The 11,370-nt window shown below is 36.8% G+C and overlaps 1 protein-coding gene across 1 annotated transcript in view; it reads right to left on the bottom strand.

The window, feature by feature from the left end:
* Positions 1 to 539: 539 nt before the first annotated feature.
* Positions 540 to 11,370, bottom strand: part of WDR44 (WD repeat domain 44) — a 90,652-nt gene continuing 79,821 nt past the window's right edge. Inside the window, exons 15-20 of the mRNA XM_037050184.1 lie at positions 9,869 to 10,060; positions 9,563 to 9,664; positions 9,002 to 9,117; positions 5,923 to 6,050; positions 5,163 to 5,285; positions 540 to 2,678 (exon numbers count right to left, since the gene is read on the bottom strand). Coding sequence (XP_036906079.1) covers positions 2,584 to 2,678; positions 5,163 to 5,285; positions 5,923 to 6,050; positions 9,002 to 9,117; positions 9,563 to 9,664; positions 9,869 to 10,060 — 756 coding nt within the window. The 3' untranslated portion in view covers positions 540 to 2,583. The remainder of the gene's footprint in view (positions 2,679 to 5,162; positions 5,286 to 5,922; positions 6,051 to 9,001; positions 9,118 to 9,562; positions 9,665 to 9,868; positions 10,061 to 11,370) is intronic.

Genomic DNA, 11,370 nt, shown 5'->3' with positions numbered 1-11,370 from the left:
GGACCTTACCCACAACCTAGGCATGTGCCCTGACTGGGAACTGAACCAGCAACCCTTTGCTTTGCAGTCCCGTGCTCAATCCATCGAGTCATACCAGCCAGGCAGGGCTGGTTTTAAACATTTCCATCTAACACAGTGGTTCTCAGCCTTCCACACCAAGTCCTTAGTGAAATTTCCACCAAAAGAGAAATTAAGGTAATACCGTTATTTTTTCAAAAGCTAGGTTTCTTCACTTTAATAGTGTTTGTTCCTCTAAGGTGATAAGTTTGTGCTTGACTTTCTTTTTACTACTAAAATGTTCTCTCTTTTTTGAAGAGGTGAAAGTAGATGTTGGCAGTTTAAAAGTGTCAAGTTGGCAAAAGTCAGGGCCCTACGTAAATCTCTAAAATGCTATTTGTTCATGAAATCCCAATGTCTAGAAATTGCTTCCATACTTTTTTTTCTGTCTAGGAGAGTACTCAAGAGATTCTGGAGAGGCAGTTAGAAATGTAGATTTGTTGAATATAGCTATTGCCTAGGCATCAAGCTTCACACATACACAATTTCTCAGTAAATCTTTATAATTTCAGGTAGGCATTCTCATATTACAGTTAAGGACATGGAAATTAACATAGGATAAGTTGGCCAAAGAATGTGCTAATAGACGGAACCAAATCCAAGTTCATCTAATTCTAGAATCTGTGCTCTTTCCTAGAATACCACACTACTTACTACAGTGAGTTTCTAATCCTTATTTTTGCGAAGAATGCTGTTAAGTGTTTCTTTGGAAACATCAGGTTGCTACATTTTCAAGTTCATTTTCTCACACTTGTTACTTTGCAATGTATTTATAGAGTGATAGCAAGCATCTAAAAACTAAACTTAGAAGTGTCAGTATTATTCTCTTAAGCTGGCATCCCAACGATTTTTTTGCCTTTTTGTTCAACAAACAACATAAAACCTATCAGGATGTAGTCACAAGGCAATACCCCAATTATCTGTAGTTGAAAGGACCAGCACCAAAACTGACTACAAGTCCTCCTCAGGCAGAAGTCAGTGAAAGCTGAGCTGCCTGCAAGGTCTATGGGCATCGTGTTCTTTGAAACACTATACAAATCCAGACTTTGAGACTAAGAAACTGACTGGTTAGAAAGCCAATGGTGTAACAACTCCATCTGTCCGGCGGAGTACAGCCGAGTACAGAAGAGTGAGAAGACAGAGATGGGGACAGGGGAGTGAGCAGAGGGATGAGGAGTATTGCACTGGCAGGAGCAAGAAAGCAGCATAAGCTTAACCAAGGCAAATAATATGCAATTAAGTAGAAAATCCAAAGCACTCTGAGACCATACTGATTAACAAGGACATGATCATGGCTTCCCAGCTTCTTTCTTACATACTGAAAGCAAATGTACAATAGTAAAGGACATATAAGCAGATAGATAAACTGTCAGTAATGTTCATTTCAGAACCAGAATTAAAATCTCTTTTTTCGTAAAGGTTATCTAGCTAATGCATTATGGAATTTAAAGTCTGGTCTTCTGCTTGATGAATGAAGATCAAATTATAAAACAAGGCGTTGTTTTTCTTGCATTTCTCAAATTACCAAAGTCATCTGAAAATGAAGTCACATGTTTAACAAGTGTTGGCAACCAACTTTTAATAAACTATTTAATTTTCAGAAACATATGCTAACCATCAACAACATTATCAGGGTGCCATTGCCCCAGATGTTATTTCATTGGTACATTATATCAATATTTGCAAAGGCTTTCAAGTTCAACAACACAAAACAAAACGGCTTAGTTTTTAAAACTACAATGCTTTAAAAAAATGTAAACAGTTCATTTTTACATTATTGTAAAAAAGAAGACTCACTCCTTAATGTGGCTTAATTTTTTTTTAAGTGAGCAAAGCCTGGTGCTCATGGATAAAGAATGAAAAAAATTCTTTACATAGAAACATTGTGCTCCAGTGTGGCAAAAAAAATTATATATACACGTACAAAGAAAAGAATCTTAAGTCCACAAGTTAGACCACAAGAAAAATCTTGTCCCCAAATTGAGAAATTCATAAAAACCATTTACACATGGTTGTTGACCTATTGAAAATGTATATAACATTTTTAAAACAATAACTCAGTCGAAAGATACCACTTTTTTAAAAAAATGAAATTTTGTGCAAAAGAAATTGTTTAAGCTAGAAACAAGACTCCTTCCCCATTAAGAGGCCAAATGAGCCATTGAAATAATTTAACTTTGTTAAGATTTAGTGCATGTAACCAAAAGGCACACACATGGGATTAATATATTAATATACTTTCATGCAGAAACCTGTGCAAGTTCACAATTATATAACAAAACACAAATATAACACAATGTAAAGCCGTATGTCTGGCAATGTTATTCTAGCCACATCCCCTTCTAGTCTATCAGTCCAGGGTTTACTAGATCATTAACACTGCCTCTTAAAAAATATATTATATTTGAACATCTTCCAACAAAAATTAAAAAAAAAAAGATGTTAGCCTGAAACACTATAATATTTTCTTCAGTTCTGATACATATGGAAACTTACTGATACGTTTATTTTAAATGGCATTTCAAATTAAGATACATTTTTCCTTTTGTTAATAAACACTTTGATTGCTCCAGTGAAGTCAGCAGAGAGAAGAACTTCTGTGTTATCTGTCTTCATAATACCTTAAAATATAGAAAAAAATATTTTAGTTGATTTAAAAGGATTATGAAGCCTGCTGTCACGGTTGTCACATGCCCATGACCTTTGGGGTGGAAGATCCTCTCTATGCCTCGTGGGTCTCTCTTTCCTGGCCCGATCCTGTAATCTTTCATCCGCCTGTACCTCTCCTCCTCTCTGGGGCTCATTTCCACTTACCTTGTCTGAGCTGGTCTTTCCCTGGCTTGGGCAGATGACAGTCCCTTGAGGCCTGGAGGCCTGGATTTACTCCCAGGCAGCCTAGGCCTCTGAGGCATCTAATACTTCATTTTATGGCAAGAGGCTAGTGTGTTACTCAGCCCCAGGACTGAAAGTGCTGGCAGGACTGGAGCAGCTGGGCAAGTCTATTGCTAACGGGGTTCTCTAATGAGCTTGACGGCAACACTTATCATACGGTGACATACAGAAACTGCGGTGAAATGAAGCACACATGATTGATTGGTGAGCGCTGACAGCACCTTTTCTCTCAACAGTCCACATCGAAGAGCTGTGTAACTAGCCACGATGAATGGAAAAAATTCTTACCTCTTATATTTACCAGTCAAAGCATTTAACAAAATCCAATGTAAACTCACTCTGTTATGCATAGGCAAAATCTGTGGATTTGAGGACTGAATAGTAAGGAAGGAAATAATGTAAACTTTAACAGGGAAGTGTGTAAAGGATGAGTTAGACAAAACTGTTTCACTTAGATTTGCTAAGAACATATCCTAAGCTTTAGAACATCCCTTCCTACCCTTTAGGCATATCTCAAAGAAGTGCTATGCAGGAGAAGCAGCAGCAAAGTGCTTAGGGTTCTGAGAGAAAGGCTAGAGAAAAAAATTAATTCACCTTAGAATAATAATGAAGATGATATGATAATGTTAATGTCGACCACACGGCAAGTTTTTTGCGAGGTGCTTGCCATATGTTATCTTCCATTCTTATTACAACTTTGTAAACTGAGTATTATCACCATTTAACACATGAGGAAAATTGAAGCTTATAGTATCAAAGCAGGAATAAAGAGAGAGTGATCAGATTTACTTTATGATATCATACCCTGGGTTTCAAATTTTGTTCTTAGATTCTTCCTGGATAGGTACAAAACAGCAAACACAAATTTGAGTATGACCCATTAAAAATTGTGGCTCTTTTAAATGAAGTTTAAAGAATAAAACTTTTCTTTTTTCCTCAAATTGTTTTTAAAAACTACAATTTTCTGTGAAATGTGTAGACTGTTAAGATATCACTGGGAAAAAAAGGAAAGGAAAAAAACCCAAATGACTTAAGTTAGAAGAGAGAAGCTGGATTTGATTCTGAGGAGAAAAAAAAAAGAAAATGAAAAGAAAGATTTCCAAACAGGTATCTAGTAAAGGTTTAATAATTCTGAGTGGGTTTGTTTTTAGATCCTGTAATTTATGCTACACTGAAGTTCTTCTTTGCTATCAAAATTTTCTTGACAGAAGAAATATATTTAGAATAGTGTATAACATGGATAATACCACAGGGAAATTGCTGCAGATTAAATGAAATAAAAATACTTGAGAACTTTTAAGCATTCAAATACCTTGAGAAGTATTTTTTTATATACTGTATCTATTTTTGTGGCTTTACAACTCTTTAAAAGGCCAGGTTGTAGTCTCTAAAGTGAGAAAACACATGTAATGAACTATTCTGCAAGTGATTTCAATAATACAAATTTGTTTTTATTAATAAGCGGTCCAGATTTACATAATTTTACCATACGTTCAAGGACCACCTCTTACATAACTGACACTCAATATTGTATGATGGTTTCTTTTCACTTCCTAATCTGAACATCTTACAGAGGTGGAATTAGTATTCATTTTCAAAGCATATGCTGCAGATGACAAGGAAGTAGAGCTTATAAATAGCTACCTAAGAGAAGCTATAAATATGCAGCAAGTAGAGAAAAACCTGCTTTCATTTTGGTTTAACTCATTTTTTTCACCAAATGTTTATTACTCACCAAATGTTTATTAAGCAGCTACTATATACAGGCAAGTACTGTGCTAGGCAATGGCACTACAACCAATAAGACATATAAAGTCTCTGTCTTCACAGAAATCACAGTCCAGTAGAAGGAACATATAATAAATTTTGTAATATTTGTATGTCTTTGTTTACCTTTCTCCAAGGAGAACAGCTGCCCATTAAAGAAATTAGGAATTTTCAAATTTTTCGGTTTTAATTCCTGGGTGAATTTTATAGAAGTAAAACTTAAGACTATACTTTCAGAGATCATTTCTATAGTTTGTTATAAAAGTAAAACTTGCAAGAACTATGTTACTGAAGTGTTCAGAAATCAGTATCTGACAATCATTATGTTGTAAACAAATATATTCTTCATACTTATGAAAACCTTGTAATACTCAATGCTAGGTCAAATAGGCTACTAAGTGCCGACTAGAAAAAAACTGTAGGACAAATAAAATATGGGTACCTACCAGAGGACATGGTATCTAAAACTTCAGCATCTTCACTTTCTGGTTTTTCAGATTGCACATCTAAAGACAACATCAAGCTTGGGTTTGGAGCAAAGATGGCTGAAGTAACAACTGCATTATGTGCTGGGGAAAAAAATGACTTCAGGATAACAAATAAATTTGATTCTAAACATCAAGACAGTAAAATATACAAAAAACACAATAGTGTATTGTTAACTGAAAAGTATCTTTTAAAGCTAACATATGCCCTGGCTGGTGTAGCTCAGTGGATTGAGCATGGGCCTGTGAACCAGATGATCGTGGTTCGATTCCCCATCAGGGCACATGCCTGGGTTGCAGGCCAGTTCCCAGCAGGGGACGCATGAGAGGCAACCATATATTGAGATTTCTCTCCCTCTGTCCTTCCCTTCCCCTCTAGAGATAAATAAATAAAATCTTAAAAAAATAAAGGTAACATATAAGTGACTAGAACTATTTAAAACCCAAAAATATTTTCTAAAAACAAACAAACAAACAAACAAAACAAAAACCACCAAATACAAGTCCTGAGATCCCATGACTTCTCAAATTTTACACAAGTATAAGCTCTTCCTTGGTACAGAAAAATCCAACAAAGTCAAATAAAGAGCAAAAGCAATTATAACTGCCTCTCTGAAATAATGTCCATACAAATTTGCTTCTAGTACATCTGCACTTGAAATTTATTCACTTTTACTTTATTCGCTTATAAAAAAACACACAAAAGTAGGCATTTGCTTACCTTTAATACCTTCCCAAAAGTCATTACGATCTCTTCTGACTGAAGTAAACTTGCTTAGGTCATGGTAAGTACTCCAAATATAAACATACTTATCTTCTGAGCCACTAACGAGGTAACTAAAATCATGGCTAAATTTGGATAAGAAAAGGAAAAAAAACAGTTTTTAAAGGCTTCCCTTTATTAGAGCTTCCTATTCTATTTTTACATTTTTTTATTGTTGTCCAAGTACAGTTGTCTCCATTGCCCACCTCCACAGCCATTCCCAAAAGTTTCTTACTTTAAAACATCTAAGGAAACACCCAGGAGAACTTGCTGAAATATAGACTCCTAGTCAGAGGTTCTGACTGTGTGGGTTTGACATGGGAGCCAGAGGCATTAGTATTTTCATCAAAGCTCTAGGTTCCTGTGCTACTGGTAACCCACACTGGGAGGAAAGCCTCCTTAATGGATGAAAGAGAGAAGCAGAATATTTTACCAATTAAATTACTGGGTAATTACAGTGACCCGCCCCCCGTTTCCACAGGAGAAATGTTTGAAGACCCCCAGAATCACAGATACTACCAAATGCATATACCATGGGAGTCTTACATGACTACAATGGAGTGGAACATTTCCTACTGCCCAGTGACACTGTAGCTATTATAATGTCTTAGGGCAATACATTACTGGTGTGTGTGATATTGGCATAAACAAACCTACGGCACTGTCAATCTATAAAAATATGGCACACACAATTATGTACAGAACCTAAAACTTGACATTGATGATAAACAACTTTGCCACTGAGCTATTGTTTACTATATTTTAGAGTGTAGTCTTTCTACTTATGAAAGGCTCAACTACAAGGAATGTGTACTCAGCCTATACAGAGACAGTGGCCCAACTAACAGAACATAACAACTCTAGGAGAAGAGATAAATGAAATAGAGACAAGCAATCTATCAGATACGGAGTTCAAAACTCTGGTTATAAGGATGCTCAGGAAACTCAGTGAGCACATCAACTGCATAAAAAAGATCCAGTCAGACCTGGCTGGTGTAGCTCAGTGGATTGAGCACGGGCCTGCGAACCACACGATCGCGGTTCGATTCCCAGTCAGGGCACATATCTGGGTTGCAGGCCAGTTCCCTGCAGGCCAACTCCCAGCAGGGGATGCACAAAAGGCAACCATACATTGATATTTCTCTCCTTCTCTCCTTCCCTTCCCCTCTAAAGATAAATAAATAAAATATTTTAAAAAAAAAAGATCCAGTCAGAAACTAAGGACACACTAATTAACATAAAGAACAATTTATAGGGAAACAACAGTAGAATGGATGAAGCTGAGAATCAAATCAGTGATTAGGAACATAAGGAAGCAAAAAACAACCAATTAGAACAACAAGGAAAAAAAGAATCCAAAAACACAAGGATGTTGTAAGTAGCTTCTGAGACAACTCCAAGCTTTCCAACATTTGCATCGCATGGGTGCCAGAAGGAGAAGAGAAAAAAGCAAGAAATTGGAAATCGATTTGAAAAAATAATGAAAGAAAACTTCCTTAATTTGGTGAAGGAATTAGACATGCAAGTCCAGGAAGCATGGAGAGTCCCAAACAAGATGGACCCAAAAAGGCCCACTCTGAGACACATCGGGATTAAAATGCCAAAGGTTAAAGATAGAGAATCTTAAAGTCAGCAGGAGAAAAGCAGAGAGTTACATGCAGGCTGTTCCCATAAGACTGTCAGCTGATTTCTCAAAAGAAACTTTGCAGGCCAGAGGGACTGGCAAGAAGTAGACAAAGTCATGAAAAGCAGGGACCTACAGCCAAGATTGCTCCACCCAGCGAAGCTGTCATTTAGAATTGAAGGATGGATAAAGAGCTTTCCAGACAAGAAAACACTAAAGGAGTTCATTATCACCAAGCCATTATTACTTGAAATGTTAAAAGGGACTTATTTAAAAAAAAAAAGACCAAAACTATGAACAATAAAATGCCAATACACATTTATCAACAATTGAACCTAAAACACAAACTAAGCAAACAAGAACACAAGAACAGATGGTTGCCCAATGGGAGAGGGGTGGTGAATGGGTAAAGAGCTGAGGGGATTCAGGAGTACAAATAGAAAGTTACAGAGTAGCCATGGGGATGTCAGGTACAACATAGAAAATGCAGTAGCCAAGGGATTTATATGCGTGACCCATTGACATGAAAAATGGTGGGGGGATTGCCTGGGGGAGTGGGGGGTGCTGGATGGAGGGGGACAAAGGGGGAATAATCAGGACAACTGTAGTAGCATAATCAGTAAAATGTAGTTTAAAAATCTTTTTATAGTATACATAAAGTACAGATATGCTGAAGATATGATTCATGTCTCAGGTGGGGCAGCACAAGATCTTATCATGCTATCCTTCATGGAACGCAATTTAAAATGTATGAACTGTTTATTTCTAAAATTTTCCATTTAATATCTGGACTATGGTTCACCATGTGTAACTGAAACTGAGGAAAGCAAAACTATGGCTAAAGGAGGGCTACTGCAGTAGGTAATTACAAAAAATAGGAGAACGGATAAGAAAAAGACTGAAAGAAAGAGGGTTATAAAGGAGAAGAGGCAGGTAATTGATAGTTCAGGAGAGCCTCTAGACCCCTAGCGTTCAAGTGTAAATGTAAAGGTGTAAATGTAGGACACTCTACTTCATGGTGTTAAAATACTTCATTCGCTTTTTCTTCTAAAAGGATCAAGAGTGTTGAGCGGGGTGAATGGCAAACTGCCTCTAAAAAACCCTACATAAAAGTACAAAAGCACAAATTCTGAAGCTGTGTGTCTTCTAATCCTGGCCCTGCACTGACCAATGTGACTTTGGGCAAATTACTTAATTTTCTGGGTCTTGCTTTCTCCACCTGCAGAACAGGGGCAATTGTATCTGTCATAAAGGCGGATAAGGTAAGTACTGCATGATGATACCCTGAGATAACAGTTGTAAAAGTGCAAAGAAACTAAAAACATCATATAGACAGAAGGCCTAGTAGATCAACGGAAAATGGGAGCAGGGGAGAAATGTGATCTCTTTCGGGAATTTCTCATTGCCAATTACCTGAAACTTGCTTTGATCTGGCTGCTGCTGTTGACATAACCCTTATACTTCATGGAAAGTGACAAATCTCTAAGATCGTATAGTCTGATTCTGGAGTCATTCGAGGTTACCAGTATCTAAAAATAAAAACAGAGAAAAGTTAAATATATAATCTTTTAAAAAATATTTTATTTATTTATTTTTAATTTTTAGAGAGAGGGGAAGGGAAAGAGAAAGAGAGGGAGAGAAACATCAATGTGTGTCTGCCTCTCACATGGCCCCCACTGGGGACAGGGCCCGCAACCCAGGCCTGTGCCCTGACTTGGAATTCAACCAGCGACCCTTTGGTTCACAGTCTGCGATCAATCCACTGAGGTACACCAGCTAGGGCTAAATACATAATCTTTTAATCCAGGTTTAGCTATAATCAAAAAAGGGTGTATACGCATACAGAATGCACTTCAAAACTAGAAAAAGGAGTATTGCATAGGAAAGGGACTATATTCTTAGCTAAGATATTGAGAACTAACTTTCAGAAGTCTATACACAGTACTGAGAGAGATGGTTTTGAATACTTAGTACCTTATTTTCTCCTGGTAAAGGTTCAATGCCAGTAATTTTTCTTCCAACCTTGTTGCGTCCTCTGGTAGAGCGGACATGTATTTGCGTGTGGTATTTCAAATGCTAAAATGAAATCACAAATTTAACAGATCAGCATTAGAAGGAGTATCAATGAGCACCTTATCCAGCTCACAGACACAATATTATTTGCTCCAATTTACAGATAAGGCAGTTAAAGCACAGAGAAGATACATCAGCTTAATTCAAGACCTCAAAAACGTTTTACTTAGTATTCAATTTTGTAATTTACGCAAGATATTCATTTACCTCTGTATCATAGAAAATGCACCTGCCATCATATGTCCCAATCACTGCATATTTGCCATTTTGACAGAAATTTGCAGCTGTGATCAACTTTGTTTGACCATCTACTTCATTCCACAAAGCCACTTTTTTGTCAGGTATGTTCCAAAGGCGGAGCTTTCCATCCAACGACCCACTTAGAAAATACCTGTCATCCTAAAGGTGTGATGAAAGTTTAGAAAGCTTTCGGTTTACTACATCAAGAACAACTCATTATAGCAAGTCAATACATTAACTCTATCAGAAAAGTTTAAAATATGTAGATCTCATTTAAAAATTACTATTCTTCAAGTGAGCATTACTTTATTCACTAAAAATAACAAGAATTAGAAAACATAATATTACTTTTGTAGAAATGACATCATAATCATTTTATCATATCCCTAAAATTTTCGCCCCAAAGTATGGATGTGAATAGATAATATGCTGAAATATTAATTATGTAGGAGAAGGGTTCTATGATCAAATACAGTAAGTTTGAAAAATTCTGAGTTACAGAAAATGAATTAAGGTTCTCAGTCTCAAAAGGCGGGTAAAGTAGGTGGCATTTTCCAGCTTATTTAACTATGGGCTTTTTTTGTGGAGAGTTGGTAAGAGGTCAGGGTAGGAACATCTAACAGGGCTAGTACCTTTGAGGAAAATGCTTTGGGAAAGACCATCCTATAAGGATACATTTGCCCATTGCCTTTCCTGGGAACATGTTAACAGCTAGGGCAAAAAAGTAATGCCAGTTAGCCCACGGAACCAGTCAATTTTTGGCGCTCTGACACCATGTCAGCAGAGAATCGCTTCACTGATCAAAGTTTCAACCAAATTCTCAATTTCATACCAGGGGTTTGCATCCAGGGGCAACCTGGCCCCACAGGGAACATGTAGCAATGTCTAAAGATATTTTTAATGGTCACAACTGGGGGTGGGGTGGTACTGACATCTAAGTGGGTGGAGGCCAGGAATGCTGCTAAACATCCTACAGTGCACGAGACAGCCTTCCCTCCCGGTAAAACAAAGAATTATCCAGCCCAAAATGTCAGCAGTGCCAAGGTTGAAAAACCTTGCTCTAAAATAAAACCAGGCATACCAGTAAGCTGGCCTAATTTTTGGTAACATAAGAATTAAAGATAAAATAATTGGAATGCCAAAACTAGAAACAGATTCTCTTCTCTGCTCAATTATTCTTCTTACCCATCTTGAAGCCTGTCAAAAATAATTCATACAGCATGGATATTTTTATGGCTATAGTACAGTAGGCTTGACTCAATGTCTACCAGCAGAAAAGCTGAACAAGTAAAAATAATTCACTTGGCTTTACAAATCATAGTTTTATTTACATACATGTATACCTAAATACATCTGTGTATATGTGTGTATCTCCATTTTGCTACTTCTTTTACAACTCTATCTTCCTTTGAGATAATTTAATAGAGTCATATTTCATAAGAAAATGTCAACATCACTCCATTCTTCCC

The sequence above is a fragment of the Sturnira hondurensis genome, unplaced genomic scaffold (assembly GCF_014824575.4).
Source record: "Sturnira hondurensis isolate 20B ecotype Veracruz unplaced genomic scaffold, ASM1482457v3 Scaffold0006566, whole genome shotgun sequence".
Taxonomy (NCBI): domain Eukaryota; kingdom Metazoa; phylum Chordata; class Mammalia; order Chiroptera; family Phyllostomidae; genus Sturnira; species Sturnira hondurensis.
Note: the sequence above shows the minus strand (reverse complement) of the source record. Positions and strands in the feature narration are given on the sequence as shown.